The following is an 18,941-nucleotide window of genomic DNA, read 5'->3' as shown; positions in this document are numbered from 1 at the left end:
AAGTATCAATGGACAATAGAATAACAAATGATCTAATGTCCCAGCTTCAAGATGACAGTGCCAGCATCTATTAGATTTAGAGCTATCTAACTTCTGTAAACAAACCGGAGTCCAAAATGCTCTATGTAACAGAAAAAAACAAGTTTGGCTCATAGATGCAGACACTGTACATCTCATCCTCCAAGCCCAAATGCATGGCCTCTTTTTTCTACCACTGAAAGGTGTTGTCACACTTCATTGTAGGTCTTACCAAAAGCATGAGATATTCTAGATCTCGCCGTAAGGAAGTTGGCAGCTCATTCCCCATCTGAATGCTCATGTGGATCAATCGAGCATCCTCTTCTGCTCGATTTCTCAACTGTTTCACCTGCAAGTGAAATAAGTTTTTCAAAGTAAATCTCAAATGAATAAAGAAAACTATCTTACTTTTCAATGGAGTTCTTTACACTATATTTTTCAAAACAAATAACATGGAACTGAAGTTTCTTTAACAATTCTATCAAGTTGTTACATTATCTAAAATGGCCCCTTTACCATGACTCATTTCCCATACTCCATGAACATCCTTGTTACTTTTTCTTTTTTTATTAGAAGGAATGACTCCAAACAGGCATGTTCAGTGCTTTTTATTTTTTTTTTAATTTACATTTTTATTGAGTTTTTATGTATATAGTAGAGAATGACATGGTGGTTGTAACCCGCGGCTAGCCGCGAGTAGCAGCGGGTAACCCGCCGAAACAAGGAGAGAAAAAATAGTGGTCTCCGCGGGGACAGGGACAAGGCCATTCACCGCCCCGTAGAGCGGTGAATGGTCTTGTCTCCACAGTGAGGCAATCATGGATCGCACGGTCCAGCAGCCCCCTCATGCCTGATCGCAGCGTTCCACCATCTCCCTCTCTCCATCTCACCTTAGATACCGACTTTAATTCTTTTTCTCCCAGCTGCACGCTTTCAAAAAGCTGTGTCATGCGTGACTGCTCGAGTTGTTCAAGCTTCTCCTTTGCTCCAACTTCCTGTTTCCGGTTGCGTCAGAGGAGAAGCTTCAACAAGTTGAGCAGCCGCACATGTGCGGCTTTTTGAAAGCGTGCGGCTGGGAGAAAAAGAATTTAAAGTCGGCAAACTCGGCATCTAAGACGAGGTGGAGGGAGGGAGATGGCAGAACGCTGCGATCAGGCGGGAGGGGGATGCTGGACCGCGCGATTGCGCATGTTCCCAGCTCACACGAGGAAGTGAAAGGGAAAGAGATTCTGGGCCAAGGGGATGAAGAGGGAGAGAAACAAACTCATAGCAGGAAAGAAAGAAAGAGGAGGACAGGCAGGTGAGCTAGATGCGGGAAGCAGGGGAAGAAAGAGGGAAAGAAGATGGGGTTTCAGAGAAGAGACATATTGGTGTGGAATAGGAAGAGGTGGGAAATCTGAACACAGGAAAGTAACAGAAACAGAAGGGAAATTATGTGCATGAGGGCATAGGGACAGAGACATAAAGGGGACATACTTGGGGATGGTATATGGACACAGGGGGGGCAATGTCAGATACATAGGGGAGATATTAGAAATGGGGAAAATAGGATCACAGAAGCGAGATGGTTTGTGGGGATGGGACGGGGACCGAGCTCGCAGGCTTAAGCGGCTTGCACAAATTACATTTTCATATGCCACGAAGGTAAGAGGGAAGGAGGGAGATAGATAGTTAGTCAGGCCGCAAGAAGGGAACAGAAGAGTGGTAGAAAGGAACAGATGGTGAAGGAGGGAGAGAAGGGTGGTGGTGGAAAGGAATAGAACAGATGTTGAAGGAGGGTGGAGAGGAACAGACGCTGAAGGGAAATGTGGAAGACAGAGTGGGGAGAAGACGCTGGAAGGGAAGACAGATGCCAGACTATGGGGGAATGGAGGGAAGAAGATGGGTGCCAGACCAATTGGGGGGGGGTGAAGGGAGAGGCACAGTAACAGAGCAAATGGAAGACACAGAGAGAAGACACACAGTGGATGGAAGGAATTGAATGAGAAGATGAGGAAAGCAGAAACCAGACAACAAAGGTAGAAAAAAAATTTCTATTTCTTTTCTTTTTTTTTGCTTTAGGATAAAGTAGTATATTAGCTGTGTTGATAAAAATTTATAAACAAAGCCCTGCCAGCTGAACGTCTGTTTCTCCAGTTCAGCAACCAGAACTTTGATTTATAAGGAAGGAATAAGCTAAATATTGCAGTACTGAGGCTTGTATGGATGCTGCGGGGACGGGGCAGTGAATGGGATGGCAGTGACAGTGACGGGGCGGTGAAGGGGGTGGCAGTGACGGTGACAGGAATGGCGGGGATGGGGCGGTGAAGGGGACGGTGGGCTGGGAACGGGGCAGTGATGGGGACAGATTTTTTCCCCGTGTCATTCTTTAGTATATAGCACACTGTCCATGGATAGAAAGAAGCACATAACACAGAAGAATCCAAAAAATTTTCTACTGAACAGTAAACATACTCAAATATAGAAAATGACTCAACTCCAAACATCAATAATGAATCATTCAGATCCATCAGAGAGTCTCATATCCTCCAATAGACAGAGAGCCAGTTAGAGCAGCAGGCCACCACCTTCCTACCCAGAATCCCACCCACCTCCACACCCCCACTTGTATCCCCTTTACTCAGGATTGATAGGAAAATATCTTGGGATCCAGTGCAGGGACATAATCTGTGGTAATAAACCACATATAAAGGATCAACAACAGAGGGTATCTATCTTGTCCAAGAATATGGACCAAGTGTTCATCGATTGTACATAATAGCCTTTCCTCTATGCAATCATTAATTCCATCGTCCCCAGCATGTGTAATCTCAAGCTCCACTCAGCCAGACCAAGTGCTTTAATATTTTTCCAATAAACAACAAACAAACATTTAGCTGCCGAAAAGCCCAGCCGCAACAGTCTAGTTTGCCATTATACGGACAATGGTTATGTAAGCCCAGAAGGCAAGTATGGGGGGTAGTACTTACACGTCTTCCCAGCAATTGAGCCAAAGTAGCTACTACCTTTGTCCAAAAGGGCTGCAATGCAAGGCAAAATAACATAAGAATAGCCTTACTAGGTCAGACCAATGGTCGATCAAGCCCAGTAGTCCGTTCTCACAGTGGCCAATCCCAGTCGCTAGTGCCTGGCCAAAACCCAAGGAGTAGCAATATTCCATGCTGCCAGTACAGGGCAAGCAGTGGCTTCCCCCATGTCTTTCTCAATAACAGACTAGGGACTTTTTCCTCCAGGAACTTGTCCAAACCTTTTCTATGCTATCCGCTTTTACCAACCTCTGGCAATGCGTTCCAGAGCTTAACTATTTTCTGAGTGAAAAAAAGCATTTCCTCCAATTGGTTTTAAAAGTATTTCCCTGTAACTCCATTGAGTGTCCCTTAATTTTTGTAATTTTTGACTGAGTGAAAAATAGATCCACTTTTACCCATTCTACTCCACTCAGAATTTTGTAGACTTAAATCATTATCTCCCCTCAGCCGTCTATTTTCCAAGCTGAAGAGCCCTAACCATTTTAGTCTTTCCTCATACAAGAGTTCCATTCTGTTTACCATCTTGGTCACTCTTCTTTGAACCTTTTCTAGCACCACTATATCTTTTTTGAGATAAGGAGACCAGAATTGAAAGCAATACTCCAGATGAGGTCGTACCATGGAGCGATACAGGGGCATTATAACATTCTTATTCTTGTTAACCATCCCTTTTTTGATGGCGTGGCTTGGCAGCTCACCGTGATGGACGCTTAATCGTTTTGCTCTGCAGCACCAGGTGCCCTTTGGAGATATAATTTGGGTGTAATTTCCTTTTTGCAGTGAGAATTGAAGGGGAAGACAAGCTGTGAGTTCAAATGACTTCAACTCGGCAAACAGCTCACAACTGTATTCACAGGAGGAAATGCGAAGAGATTAAAGGCGGATCCGCCAACTCCCTCCAGGGTTCCGCTTCTGTCAGGCTAATTTAGATGACCGCCCGGCTACCCGGCTATCAACCGAATGTGAATTCTACTGCTGCCGTCGCTGCTCAACATTAAAAACCGGCTTGGAGAACTTATGCTCCAGGGCTCTAACGTGTGCATGCCGGCTTCCCTTCTCTTTCCTACGAAACCAGAAGTTATGTCCAGGGGGGAAGAGAAGAGAAGGGAAGGGAAGCCGGCATGCACATGTTAGAGCCAGGGAGCATGCATTCGCTATGGGCTAAGGCTGGTGACAGATCAGTGAAGCTTACAATTTGCTGTTTTTGATGCCAGGTCCTGCCTACTTTCTGATCGAAGGCAGGACCCGGCAGCATTTCTCTAGAACGGGGGTGCCCAAAAGATCAATCACGATCTTGGGCAGATAAGCCTTCCTTTCCCCGACATCAATTCTGTCATCAGAGAGGAAGTTCTGGCTAGCCAATTGCTGCCTGGCTGGGCCGGAACTTCCTCTCTGACGGCAGAATTGACGTCGGGGAGAGGAATGCTGGTCGGCCCGACACAGGGAGAGCTTGGAGCAGCGGCAGCTTTGGGACCTGTTATCCTATGGTGGCAGCAACTTGGGGGCCTGTTCCCCGATGGCAGTGGCTTAGGGGAGGGCAGGGAGAAGAAAGAAAGAAGGCAGGCAGGGAGATAGAAGGAAAGAAGAGAAACAGAAAAAAAAGAAAGTGGGCATGAAGAGAGAAAAAAGAAAGGGGGCCATGAAGAGAGGAAGAAAAAGTTGGAGGAGGGAATGAGGTCTGGAGGAGAGGAAGCATACAGGAGGCTGAAAGAAGGGAAGAAATAGTCGATGCACAGTCAGAAGAATAAAGTGCAACCAGAGACTGATGAAACTACCAGACAACAAAGGTAGGAAAAATGATTTATTTTCAATTTAGTGATCAAAATGTGTCTGTTTTGAGAATTTATATTTTGCACTATGGTCCCCTTTTACTAAACCGCAATAGCGTTTTTTAGCGCAGGGAGCCTATGAGCATCGAGAGCAGCGCTGGGCATTCAGCGAATCTCCCTGCGCTAAAAACTGCTATCGTGGTTTAGTAAAAAGGGAGGGGGTATTTGTCTATTTTTGTATGGTTGTTACTGAGGTGACAGTGCATAGAGTCATCTGCTTTGACCTCTTTGAAAAAGCACGGAATAGGAATGATAATTAACATTTTCTATGCGTACAGTGTGCTTTGTGTTTTTTTTAAATTTTATTGTTGGTAGATCATTTTGACTTGGTCATTTTAAAAGTAGCTCGCAAGCCCAAAAACTATGGACATCCCTTCTCTAGAACATCGCTCCTTAGTTTATCAAGTGGTGCAGTGAGGGGCCAGCACTTTACATCTTATCACCTCATTCTTTCTTTTTTCTCCTCATGTACAGCACGGTTCTTTATTCTAAGCAGCTCTGGCACAAACAGTACTATGGGTGCCTTATGCTACTTTCACTACCACTTGCAGTCAGGTTCGGCATTTTATCATGGTTTTGGTTTTTTATTTAGTTTTTCACCAGTATTTTCATTTATTTATTAAAGCAGCCTTTTTTAACAGCCTGATGCCCCTCCCCTATCAGTGTGCATCCAATCTACTGCCAACACTTTTTTGGTGCCTCTTTCAACGGATCAAATATCATAGCCCCACTGTCGCGTGTTTACATTTATTCTGCGTACGAGTTTATCTCATCAGTACAGAGACCTTTTTGGTAAGTCCATTTTACTCTCCCTTTTTTACTTTCCCGAATGTTGTGGTTTTATTCTTTGATTTTAATAGAAGCTCATTTGAACAATAATTTAGATCTTTCCCAGGTTTCACTTTTCATCTACCCGGTCAGTTTGTCTTTGAGCTACTATCGGCTTATGTTTTCAAGATACACTCTGTATTATCAGCTGTTCATTTCCCATACGTTTACTTTTGCCCTGTTTAGGTCTATATAGTCTAGGCATACTGTTTGTAACCAGCCATCATTTTAAGTATGACTATGCCCTATTTTAGGGGGGGAGGGTTAAGTTCTTTTAGCATGTTATTTCATTAATTCTGAGCTCGGTATTACATTATGCTCTTGGTTTTTAATTTAAACATTATTTATTCTTTTCTATGACATGGTCGCAACGCAATTTTCCTCAAAACTATAAATAGCTATCCATATTTCCATTCAAGTTTCATCACGGTGCCCTGGTTTTGGCTCCAGTATTTATCACTTCCGTCCACCAGGTCTGGCTCTCCGTTACCGTTTCATATTTTAAAGACTCACTTGTTATAATTAGCAGTGATCCACACGTCTCTTCATAATGGACATGTCCGATTTTAGCATTTGAATCTTAGTACTATGGGTTTGATCTTTTCTGGTTTCCTTTCTAGTCTGCTTTTCGTCTGGAGTCTTTTGAGTTTAGAATTACATTTTATGACATTTTTGTGGTTATAATTGTATGACATGTTTAAATCGGTCAACTTATCCATCCTTTTTATTATTTTTTGTCCCCTCATACAATGGCAGACCGCCCCGGGTGCCAGCCCTAGGGGGTACACAGCCGGCTGGATCCAAAACCTTCCGAGCTGCTCTAAATGGCTCCTGCACCTCAGCGTGGCTGCCGTACTTATTCCGAAGCAGAGTCGGCAGCAGCACTGAAGTGCAGGAAGGTCCCGTGATGACTGCATTTGCCGCCTCTGCCTCCGGAAGACGTAAGTGACGTCGGAAGGGGTGGACTGGCAGCTGCAGTCATTGCGGAACCTTGCCGCAACTCCCTGCGTCTGCTGGCCCACCCCCTCCAACGTCACTTACATCTTTCAGAGGCAGAGGCAGCAGAATCAGTCACCATGGGACCTTGCTGGTTTGGAGGGAGAGAGGAGCATAGAAGGGTGGTAGAGGGAGAAAAAGGGGGTCAGGGTGGTATGGAAGGGTGGAGGAGGGAAAGGAGAGAGAGACATAAGGGGGAAGGATACTGGATGGAATTGGGTTGGATGGAAAGAAAGGGGGCAGATGATGATAGAAGTGGGGGGAAGGGAGAGGAGAGAGTGAAATGCCAGACCATGGGTGTGTGGGAGAGGAAAGGGAAGAACAGGAGAGAGATGCCAGACCATTGAAGGAGGGAAGGGAAGAAGATGGATGCCAGACTAATAGGGGTGAAGGGAGAGATGGAAGGGGAATACAAGAAGAGAAGATGCCATATAGAAGGGGCAGGGAGAGGGTAGACAGTGGATAAAAAGAAGAGAGTGACAAGACTATGAGGAAAGCAGAAACCAGAGAAGATAATGTAGAAAAAAAAATTATTTATTTATTTTTTTGGCTTTAGGGGAGATGCATTGCCGTTTCTGTGATGTTGTATTGTATGCAGAGTCCAGTTTCTTGGTGGTTCAATTTAACCTTTGTCTACGTTTTTCTATTTTATCCCCCTTTTACAAAATTGTAGAGCTTTTTTTTAGCACCGGCCACTGGCTTGTTTAGTTTTACAATGGGTGTATAGATTTACTGCTCACTGCAATATGTAAGATGCTGCCTTTTCCTAGGTACACTCTTGTGTGATGTGTGGATTGTTACTAAAAATCAAGTTTTTCATACAGATGGGTGGGTGTCAAAAAATGATGGGCCTCGGGTGTCACATATGCTAGATACGCCACTGCCTTCATAGTTTATATCTAATCCACAAGCCTGCTTTTAGGACCTACAGTGTATGTATCCCTCTGATTCATGACAATTTCACTTCTCATGTTATCTTATCCATTCTTTTTATTATACAACTGCCCAGATAAGCATCATTCTTTGACGTGATTGGACTTTGCAAAGTAACGGCAACAGTGTTCTCCCCAGAAATTTTTTCCAGCCATGAAAAACATTTGCTACATTTAGTGTGCCACAAAAAACATTTGCTCCGTTTAGTGTGCCGGAGTTTAAAAAGTTTGAGACGTGCTGCTCTATACCATTTGAAAGAGGGCAAATATCTAATTATTCACTTCTAGAATTGGATACTTCTTAAATTTAATAAAAATATTATGCAACAAGTATCAAACCTTAAGAAAGGCAGTCATATTGAGATTTGGAAAATAACTAATAATAATTAACTAATACAAATAGTACACATTTAGGGCTCCTTTTACTAAACTGTGATAGCGGTTTTACCGCATGCTTAGCTCGCGCAGAATTGCTGCACGCACTAGACGCTAACGCCAGCATTGAGCTGATGTTAGTTCTAGCCGTGTAACGCGGCAATTCTGGACGCGCTAAAACGCTATTGCAGTTTTGTAAAAGGAGCCCTTAATTTTCACCACCACCAAATTTCCCCATCCCGCCCCCACCCGGCTACTTTTTCATGCCACCCGGATGGAAAAAATTTCTGGGGAGAACATTGCTTATGCCTCCTACCGCCCCTCTCCTGTGGCTGCAGATGGTGGAAACGTCCAATGGTGAAGGCGTGCCGGGGGAAGGAAATGAGACTCGACTGCCAATCGGATGCAGGAGGCAGGCAGAGCACTGCCATGGTGAGAGAGGGCGACCCAGGCGGATGCTTTGCGGTGTGTGAGTCTGGTTGCCCAGGGCGGAGGTTCACGCGCTGGTGAGCTGTTTTTCGACTTTTTCGTATGGCAGTTCTCTCTCTTGCTCAAATTTAATTTTAACCCAACAACTTTATTTACTAATAAGTCTCTGCTCTTGCAGTAGTTGGCTCCTGAGGTTCACATGAGAAATTGGACAAGCGTGCAAAGCGATTTGTGCAGTTTTAGTAGTCAGTGCAACTTTCATATAGGTGCTATACTTTGGTAAAATATGCTGCTTCCCTTTCACCATAAGGAATTAACATTTCAGAATGGTTAGGCGTGCTAAACCCAGCACCCATTACACTCCTTGGACAAATGCTTTTTTTTTTTTTTAAATCAGTGGCGCATGGTCCGTCAATTAAGATCATTTTTGGACCAATACAATCTGATCAAGATAGTCCATGATTACAAGAAGACTTGATTATTGCAATTCTCTGTTTACAGGTATTACTTTAGGCATGAAAGGATTGCATTTGGTCCAAAATACAGCTGGCCACATCACCCCTCTTTTCAAGTCATGCCATTGGCTTCCTGTTTTCGCTTGTGAGTCAGTTGAGGGAGGAAGGAAGGAGAGAGAGGCATAGAAAGAACTGGAAGAAAATAGAACAAATGCTGGACATGGGGGGCATGCAGGCCTTCAGGGGGGTCATGCCTTCAGGGGTAGGGGCCCTAGTGTAGACGTACAAGGAGGAAGGAGGGTTCAAAAAATGTGACTGGGGGAGGGAGAGGGTTTGAAATAATGGTCTAAAACAGAGGAGAGAGAGATAGATGATGGACAATGGGATTTAAGAAGGGAAGAAACAGAAAGGGAGACAAGTTGGAAGTAGAGAGTTGCGCGGGGACAGAAATCCCACCCGTCCCCACCCGTCCCCGCCAAAGTCCCACCCGTCCCCACCCGTCCCCGTGAGGACTCCCACCCGTCCCCACCCGTCCCCGCGAGGAATCCCTCCGTCCCCACCCGTCCCCGCGAGGAATCCCCTCCGTCCCCACCCGTCCCCGTGAGGAATCCCCTACGTCCCCGCCTGTCCCTATAAACTACAGAAATAGTTATTTCATTTAATTATGCTACTGAATTAAAGGCTCTGGTAGAAACCCATTTAAAAATAAGCAAAAAGACTTTATTAATTTGGAAATATTAATTGGGAAGAATACATACTTTGTAAACGGGTTTCTACCAGAGCCTCTAATGTTTATAAATTTTTATCAACACAACTAATATACTACTTTATCCTTAAGCAAAAAAAAAAAAAATAATAATAATTTTTTTCCTACCTTTATTGCCTAGTTTCTGCTTTCTTCATGTTCTCATTCAATTCCTTCCATCCACTGCCTCTCTTCTCTCTGTGTCTTCCATTTGCTCTGTTACTGTGCCTCTCCCTTTCTCCCCCCTCCCAAATTGGTCTGGCACCCATCTTTTTCCCTCCGCTCCCCCCATAGTCTGGCACCTCTGTCTTCTTCCCTGCCAGCGTCTTCTTCCCATTCCCTCTTCCCCATTTCCTTTCAGTGTCCTTCTCCCCACCATCTTTCCCATGTCCTGTCAGGCAGCATCCTTCTCCCCTCTCTGCCTTCCCCATGTCCTTTCAGTGGCATTCTCCACCCCTTTGTCTTCCCCAGTGCTTTCAGGGTCCTTCGCCCCCTTTCTCCCGTTTACCCCATGTCCTTTCAGCGTTCTTTTCCACCCCTTTGTCTTCCCCAGTACTTTCAGCGGCCTTCTCCCCCCTTAAGCGTCTTTTCTTCTCCACTCCACCTTTCCTCCCTCCCTGCCTCCACCTTTGTGGCGCTTTTGCACCCGACCGACAACAGAACAGGCCCGGCCGACAAATCTCCCTGTCCTGTAGCCGCGAATCTAAATTACCTTCTTACAGCAGCTGGAGTAGTGAAGCTGCTGTAAGAGGTAATTTAGATTCGCGGCTACAGGGCAGGGAGATTTGTCGGCCGGGCCTGTTGTCGGTCGATTGGGGGATCTGACCGGCTGTGCACATTCTCCGGGGCGGTCCGCCCCCTCCCCCTTCTTTCGTACGCCATTGCCTTCTTCCTACCTGCCCTGCCGCACACAGCCGACCGGAAGTCTTCCTGATGTCAGCGCCGACGTCGGAGGAAGGGAGGGCTTTGCTTAAGCCCTCCCTCCGACGTCAGCGCTGACATCGGGAAGATTTCCGTTCGGATGTGTGCTGCGACAGGGCAGGTAAGGAGAAGAAGACTACCCTCGCGGCTCGACCAACCCCGCTGCGATCCAACCCCGCAGGAACCCCGCGACCCTCGGAGGCGTCCCCACGGGATCCCCGCGACCCTAGGGGGCGTCCCCACGGGATCCCCGTGACCCAAAGGGGGAACCCGCGGGATCCCCGCGGGTCCCGCGGGATTCCCGTCATCCCCGTTCCCGTGCAGCTCTCTAGTTGGAAGCAAGAGATGGTGTGGAGGGGGGTGGGTATAGAGATACTGGATAGAAGGGTAGTTGGGAAGAAAAAGGGAGAGCAGGTGGACCCTGGGGTGGTGGGGAAGGAGGGAGAGATGCTGGATGAAAAGGTAGTTGAGAAAAGGAGAGATGGTGGATCTGTGGATGGTGGTGATCCATCGCTGCAGCTGCGGGGATGGAGATGAAAAAAAGAAACGATGCCAGACCTCCATGGGAGGGAAGGAAAATGGAAGTTGAGGGCAGAGATGGAAGATGGATGGTTATCACAGAGAAATAAGGAAACGACAAATGGGCAGGAGACCCTGGCAAGCAAGATTTCAGAAAACAATCAGAGTCTGGGACCAACATGATTTGAATAATGACCAGACAACAAAAGGAAGAAAATTCAATGTTACTTACCATATTTACATACCATACTTACCAATGTTACATACCATACTTACCAATGTTACATACCATACTTACCAATGTTGTTATCCAGGGACAGCAGGCAGCTATTCTCACTAATAGGTGACGTGATCCAACGGAGCCCCGACGCGGACGCCTCACAAGCATTTTTTGCTTGAAGAAACTCGAAGTTTCGAGTCGCCCGCACTGCGCATGCGCGAGTGCCTTCCCGCCCAGACCAGGGCGGTCTCATCAGTTCAGATAGCTAGCAGAGAAGCCAACCCAGGGGAGGTGGGTGGGACGTGAGAATAGCTGCCTGCTGTCCCTGGTAACAACTGTTACGGTAAGTAACATTGCTTTATCCCAGGACAAGCAGGCAGGTATTCTCACTAATGGGTGACCTCCAAACTAACCGCAATGGGAAGGTGGGAGAGTTGGCAACTTAGGAGAATAAATTTTGTAATACTGTTTGTCCATCCCGTCTGGAGAAAGTATCCAGACAATAATGAGAAGTGAAGGTGTGAACCGAGGACCAAGTGGCAGCCTTACAAATTTCCTCAATCGGTGTCGATCTGAGGAAGGCTACAGAAGCTGCCATTGCTCTGACCTTATGGGCTGTGACTTTACTGTGAAGGGGTAATCCAGCCTGGGTATAGCAGAAAGAGATACAAGCCGCTATCCAGTTGGAGATGGTATGCTTAGAGATGGGACGTCCCAACTTGAACAGATCAAAGGAGATGAAAAGTTGAGGAGCAGTTCTGTGTGGCTTAGTGTGTTCCAGGTAGAAAGCCAAAGCACGTTTACAATCCAGAGTATGAAGAGCTGATTCTCCCGGGTGAGAGTGAGGATTTGGGAAGAACACAGGAAGAACAATGGATTGATTCAGATGAAATTCCGAGACCACTTTGGGGAGGAATTCTGGATGAGTGCGAAGGACCACCTTGTCATGGTGGAACACTGTGAAAGGTGGATCCGCAACCAATGCTTGAAGCTCACTAACTCAACGAGCAGAAGTGAGGCCAATGAGAAACACCGCTTTCCAAGTAAGGTACTTCAGATGAGCCTTGATAAAAGGTTCAAATGGAGGTTTCATAAGCTGAGAAAAAACAGAAAGTAGGCAGGACCTGGCAACAAGAACAGCAAATTGTAAGCTTCACTGACCTGTCTCCCGCCTTAGCCCGTTGCGAACACATGCTCCAGGGCTCTAATATGTGCGTGCCGGCTTCCCTTCTCTTCCCTTCCCCCTCGAACATAACTTCCGATTTCAGAGGGAAGAAAAGGGAAGCCGGCACGCACACGTTAGAGCCCCGGAGCATAAGTTCTCCAAGCCGATTTTTATTTAATGTTGAGCAGCGGCGGCAGCTGCAGAATTCACGATCGGATGATAGCCGAGCGGTCATCTAAATTAGCCGGGCGGAGCGCCCAGCTAAAAGGCCCTAGGAAGAACACTGCATAAGGTCATCACTCTCTCCACAGCGGCAGCCGTTGGTGCGTGAAGGAGCTGCGGCAAGGGTAGGATGACAGGAAGGGAGTGAAAATGACACCAAGCTCAGTCCCCCCACGCCGCTGCGCGTCACAATCTTTGTCATCCGACCTCGTCGGCCTTCTCCTTCACTTCAGCCTGGAGGGTCGCTGTAGGAACGTTTTGCTTTGCCGGTGACTCAGTCACTGAATCGGGAGATCAATTTTTATTTAAACAGGAATCGATTCACCCAAAGTGAATCGGTGAATCGATTCACCCAAAGTGAATCGGTGAATCGATTCGAATCGTGAATCGGTCAGCACTAGTGGGAACCTAATCCTAACTCCAGAAATACTCATAAAAAGGTTTTAACGCACCCCACCCCCACCCCACACAATCCCCTGATTTGCCCCTTAGGAAACAATGGGTGTGCTCACTGGTGCCTGTCAGCTTGCAGGGAAAAGCTTTCTGCCTCAGTGAGAATGAGGAACATGTCAACATCTGAAAATCTTCTAGCTGCCAGTCAGGCGAACACCAACCCCCCCAAATATCCATGTGGCACACTGGGGGTAGAAACTTTGAAGCCTGCTCCCTGAAACCTAAAGGTTTGTTACACAGGGGCCATAGAGCCTGCACTCAAGCCTTTGATAAATCAGGAAGCAAGCAAGCTCCCAGGGGAATGGACCCTGTGTTCTTAAAATGACTCAAAGTAGGCTGGCTCCACAGGTACTCCAAGAGATTGGCATGGGAGCAGCAGTCCACCCACACAAGACCGAGTCCTTTCCCTGGCATAGAAAACCCAAGAAGGGGACCTCCAAGCACCGAAGTCACGCAGAAAATTTGAAAACTGATGGCAAAAATACTCCAAAATAATAGAATGAAGCAGAGCAGACCAAAACACACATTCTGAGTTCACTTGCAGAAGGAAAAACTGAAGATGGAGCAGTTCTCTACTACAGAAGGGGAGTTTAGAGTTTTTGAGTGACACACTTCTGCAGATTTGCGACTTAGGGGACCAACAGTTACTGTCTTCAGTACAGGAGTGATTTTCATTCAGAATAAAAAAATATTCAGGTACGCAAACAAAAAAAAGATACTTGATGCACAATACAAGTGCATATTTAGGTTTAAAACATATGTGCAACTCACTTTCATTGGCATAAGCACCAGAAAGTCGGTGATGAGGTTATGAATTCTGCGAATGTAGAATTCCTCAAAGTAGAAATTTGAAGACGCCACCACAGAGTCCATGAGAAACAGGAACACATTGTCACTAATAGCCAGCTCAGCCATTAACTCATCTGCTTCAGTGAATTCTGCAAGAGCTAAGGAAAAAAGATAAAAACAATTTTAGAAATCACATTATTGCCAATATAATCAGGGATGTAGATTTGGTTAAAAACAACATGGTAAATATCAACACTTTCCAGCTCATTCCAGATCACATTTATCCTTAAACATTTTCTATATTGGTTCCAATCATTTTTAGCCTGGAACAGGAAGAAATATTGATCAAATGTAGGTTTTATTTCTGGATTATAGTACACACTACTTAACAATAGATTGCATTATTGACATTAACCCCCGAATTTAAAAAAAATCTTTAAAAATAAGATTTAAAAGCCTATAAATGATGTAGAAAGCTAACAGAATGGTCTACATACTCTCAATGACAAACAGCCTAGCAAAATTAATCTAATCTGATGTAGAGACTCCCTTCATTGGTTTAATTGACAATAACTGGCATTAATATTTTTCTAATAAAACTCAAAGAAACACACTATAAAAGAAATTTAAACTTTATCCTTAAAAAGAAAGAAGTTTTCAGATAAACATCTTCCTGGCAACAGCTCTGCTAGTCTATAGAAGCATGGACTCTTGCAGGACTGAGGAAATTGCATAACCATGGTGACGGTATGAAGAACCACACACACGTCTGGAGACTAGGCTAAGATATTGGACTTATCTGATCATGTGATAGCTTAGATGGGCACACTGAAAAAAATTGCCTTACTGTTGAGACACAGTGTCTCAGAAACATCTATTATTTTAAGGTGAAGTACAGAACTGGAGCCCCTACCCCCTCCACTTTGAGAAGACTTCTCGCTTATCAAACGTATACCAGATAGAAAGAAATGAAACTTAGCTAGGTAGAAATAGAAACTATGGCCCCGATTCACTAAAGTCAGCGATCGTCGCTAAACAATTGGTGCTAACTGACCCGATCACAAAACAGCCCAATGCATGTTTTTCCCCTCGATCGCCCATTTTCCGATCTGGCCATGCATATATGTAAAACCCCATGCAAAATAGCAAAGCAATTCACTAACATTTGCTTGGCTATTTTGCATGGGGTTTTACGATCCTAAAACCTGACTGCTGTAGACCTGTCAGTAAACAGATCTGCCGAGGGGGGGGGGGTTTATGCCACAGATATTTTGTGGGTACAGTGCTCCCCCACGACTTCGCGGTCCACGGTCCCGGTCATTCGCGGTATTTTCCGACCATGAAGAGGAGGCAGGAGAGGGCAGCCGGAGCCCAGCGAGTGAAGGAAATCACTAGCTGTATGCTCCGACCGCCTCTTCCAGTACTAAAGTCGGGCCTCACCAATCAGGAGCTGCGTGTCAAAGAACAAAAGGGAGAGATGTTGGACTCATGGCGGGAGGTAGCTGAGAGAGGAAGAGAGAGTGAGGCGTTCAATGCATGGGGGGTGGGGGGGAAGAGAGAGGATGTACTTGTGTAGGAGGAGCATAGGTCAGAAGGTACTTGTGTGGGGGCATTGCCATATACGTCAAAGAGGGAATTGAATCTACTGGAGAGAACACGCCATAACAGTCAGATAAGTTAGAGTCTCTATGGGTCAAAATTCCAGGAACAAATGGACTGGAAACAAAGATCTGCATCTACTACCGACCCCCAGGGCAGTCTGAAGAAATTGCGTCTGTATTTACCGAAGAGGATATACACAGCATACCAGAACCCATCAGGCTATATGCTGGAAATGAAGACGGGAAACTGACAGGGTTGACGGTCAGTCTAGAAGAGGTATGCAGGCTGAATGATAGGCTTAAAAATCAATAAATCCCCGGGACCAGATGGCATCCATCCGCGGGTCATCAAGGAACTGAAAGGGACTATAGCTGAAATGCTTCAACTAATAGCCAATCTGTCAATCAAATCGGGAAAGATTCCGGAAGACTGGAAGGTGGCGAATGTTACGCCAATCTTCAAAAAAAGGTTTGAGGGCAGATCCGGTAAACTACACACTGGTGAGTCTGACCTCGGTACCGGAAAAGATGGTAGAGGTGCTGATAAAAGACTGCATCATTGATTACCTTGACAAACACGGTCTGATGAGAACCAACCAGCACGGTTTCAGCAAAGGCAGATCTTGTTTGACGAACTTGCTGCACTTCTTTGAGGGAGTAAACAGGCAGATGGACAAGGGCGACCTGGTCAACATTGCATATCTGGCTTTTCAGAAGGAGTTCAACAAAGTTCCACATGAACGACTACTTCAGAAAATTGCGAGCCATGGAATCGAGGGTGAAATACAAACATGGATTAAAAACTGGCTGGAGCATTGGAAACAGAGTGGGGTAAATGGGCAATACATGGACTGGAAGAGCGTCACCAGTGGGGTGCTGCAGGGCTCAGTGCTTGGACCCGTGCTCTTCAACATCTTTATAAACGATCTGGACACTAGTACAGCGAGTGAGGTGATTACTCTGAATAACTTCATATCCGCAAATTTAGTGAAAACACAGGGGGATTGCGAAGATCTGCAACGTGACATAATCAAGCTTGAGAAATGGGCATCGACATGGCAGATGAGGTTCAACATGGATAAGTGTAAAGTGATGCATGTCGGTAACAAAAATCTCATGCACGAATACAGGATGTCCGGGGCGGTACTTGGAGAGATCTCCCAGGAAAGGGACTTGGGGGTTCTGATTGACAAGTCGATGAAGCCGTCCACAGAATGTGCAGGGGCAGTGAAAAGGACAAACAGAATGCTAGGAATGATAAAGAAGGGGATCACGAACAGATCGGAGAAGGTTATCATGCCGCTGTCCCGAGCCATGGTGCGCCCTCACCTGAGTACTGCATCCAGCACTGGTCACCATATATGAAGAAGGACACGGTATTATTCGAAAGGGTCCAGAGAAGAGCGACTAAGATGGTTAAGGAACTGGAGGAGATGCCATACAGCAAAAGATTAGAGAAACTGGGCCTCTTCTCCCTCGAGCAGAGGAGATTGAGAGGGGACATGATCGAAACATTCAAGGTACTGAAGGGAATAGACTTAGTAGATAAGGACAGATTGTTCACCCTCTCCAAGGTAGGGAGAACGATAGGACATTCTCTAAAATTGAAAGGGGATAGATTCCGTACGAACAAAAGGAAGTTCTTCTTCACCCAGAGAGTGGTAGAAAACTGGAACGCTCTTCCGGAGTCTGTCATAGGGGAAACATCCTCCAGGGATTCAAGACAAAGTTAGACAAGTTCCTGCTGAATCGAACGTACGCAGGTAGGGTTAGTCTCAGTTAGGGCAATGGTCTTTGACCAGAGGGCTGCAGCGTGAGCGGACTGCTGGGCATGATGGACCACTGGTCTGATCCAGCAGCAGCAAAATTTTATGTTCTTAAACATAGAATAACTTATAAACAGGCGCTCATCACATTAAAAGTTTTACAATCCAATGCGCAGCTATTTCTAGTCCGAGTCATTATTCCGTATTCTCCTTTCTGCTCCTTACGATCTGAGGACAAAAATCTACTTACTACTCCATTCCTACAAATCATAAATACTAGACTACCACACTTTTCTCCGTCACTGCTCCCCAAACTTGGAACTTGCTACCAGCTCAGGTAATCCAAAACCCTAAATTGTAATTCTCCTGGAAATGTCCAGTTGTTTCTTTTGTAATCCGCCCAGAACTGCAAGGTACGGGCGGAATAGAAGTCAGTAATGTAATGTAAGAGAATAAAAAGAATCTCAAAAAATTTAAATCAAAAAAGTTTCTTGTACAGCGAAGCTTTTAATTAACTTTTTGCCTTTTTAGCTGAGTTACCACTTCCATTTCAAGTAGGCAAGTACTGATCTAATATAACTCCTAATGTTTTATCCTTATTTGTTCTCTTTCCTATATCAAATTGTAGTTCTTCCCGATTTCCCTATGGATTATATGTCTGTCTAGCCCAAAATTATATGTCTCCCTCATTTAAAAAATTGTTTATTGTTCATCGCTTTGTAATCTTTGAAAAAAGTGATTTAATCAAATACAAAATAAACTTGAAACTCTCTTTGAGAATACCATGCAAAGGCAGTCTAAGAAGTTCTTTAGGAGGCTCATCATGATTTAAGGCCTTTAAGTATTCAGCACTGTAGGCAGAATCAGCTTCTAGCTTGACTGGTAGCTCTTTGCCCAACTGCCTAATAAATTTAGTGAATGAAAGCCTTTCAGTAGGAGATTTAGCCCTTGTGGAAACTTTTCCAAGGTAGTGTCATATTGTAGACTAGGTAAGTCCTCAGCTGAATCAGACTGTAAGTCAGTCATAAAAGGGCTTTGGTGAAAGAGTGCATCGGGAAGATCAATGTTGACGTCAAGCCCGGTGTCGATCCGATGCCAATAATGATACATGATGTGACATTCTCTTACGCTTTGAAAACCGTTAAGGAGAGCGATGTTTTCTCTTCGAAGCTTCTGACGAGGAATGATGTTTACTGGACTTGTAGCGTCGAAATGAGGAGGAAGAATGATGATGTCTCGATGAACTGGAGCGGGGCCTCAATGGAGAGCTGGATCTGTGATGAGATTTTCCAAGGGAGTTAATGTTGAGATATTACATTACATTACATTACATTAGGGATTTCTATTCCGCCATTACCTTGCGGAAGTTCAAACATATTATTCACTTGGAAAAGCACATCGAGCTTTTCACAGTAACATCAGTGCCGCACCTTGCCTTGGAGAGGCAGGGCGCAAGAGAGGTAATCACTTGGTCGGCATCAAGGGACTCGATGCAAAGGTGACCTGCAACACCTGTTGAGAAGCTGGCAGCTTCTTAACTGGCTTACCAGATGAAGCGATGTCTCCCGATGCCAGTGTCAATGTCAATGCCTTCAATGTCAAAGGTTGCGACATCTCTGTGTCCATGCAGGTGCCGAACAGTTTTTCTC

The 18,941-nt window shown here is 45.4% G+C and overlaps 1 protein-coding gene across 5 annotated transcripts in view; it reads right to left on the bottom strand.

Moving 5' to 3' along the window:
* The window catches only part of NUP205 (nucleoporin 205), a 1,504,202-nt gene that overhangs the window by 1,207,312 nt on the left and 277,949 nt on the right, over positions 1-18,941 (bottom strand). For all 5 annotated transcript variants that reach the window (XR_004540594.1, XM_033957880.1, XM_033957883.1 and 2 more), the window contains exons 8-9: positions 13,908-14,083; positions 251-367 (exon numbers count right to left, since the gene is read on the bottom strand). Coding sequence is in view for 4 of the 5 variants with exons in the window: in XM_033957880.1 (XP_033813771.1) it covers positions 251-367; positions 13,908-14,083 (293 nt within the window). In the remaining variant the exon portion in view is untranslated. The remainder of the gene's footprint in view (positions 1-250; positions 368-13,907; positions 14,084-18,941) is intronic.

Source organism: Geotrypetes seraphini, chromosome 9, assembly GCF_902459505.1.
Source record: "Geotrypetes seraphini chromosome 9, aGeoSer1.1, whole genome shotgun sequence".
Taxonomy (NCBI): Eukaryota; Metazoa; Chordata; class Amphibia; order Gymnophiona; family Dermophiidae; genus Geotrypetes; species Geotrypetes seraphini.
The sequence above is the reverse complement of the archived record's forward strand: the minus strand, read 5'-3'. Positions and strand labels throughout refer to the sequence as shown.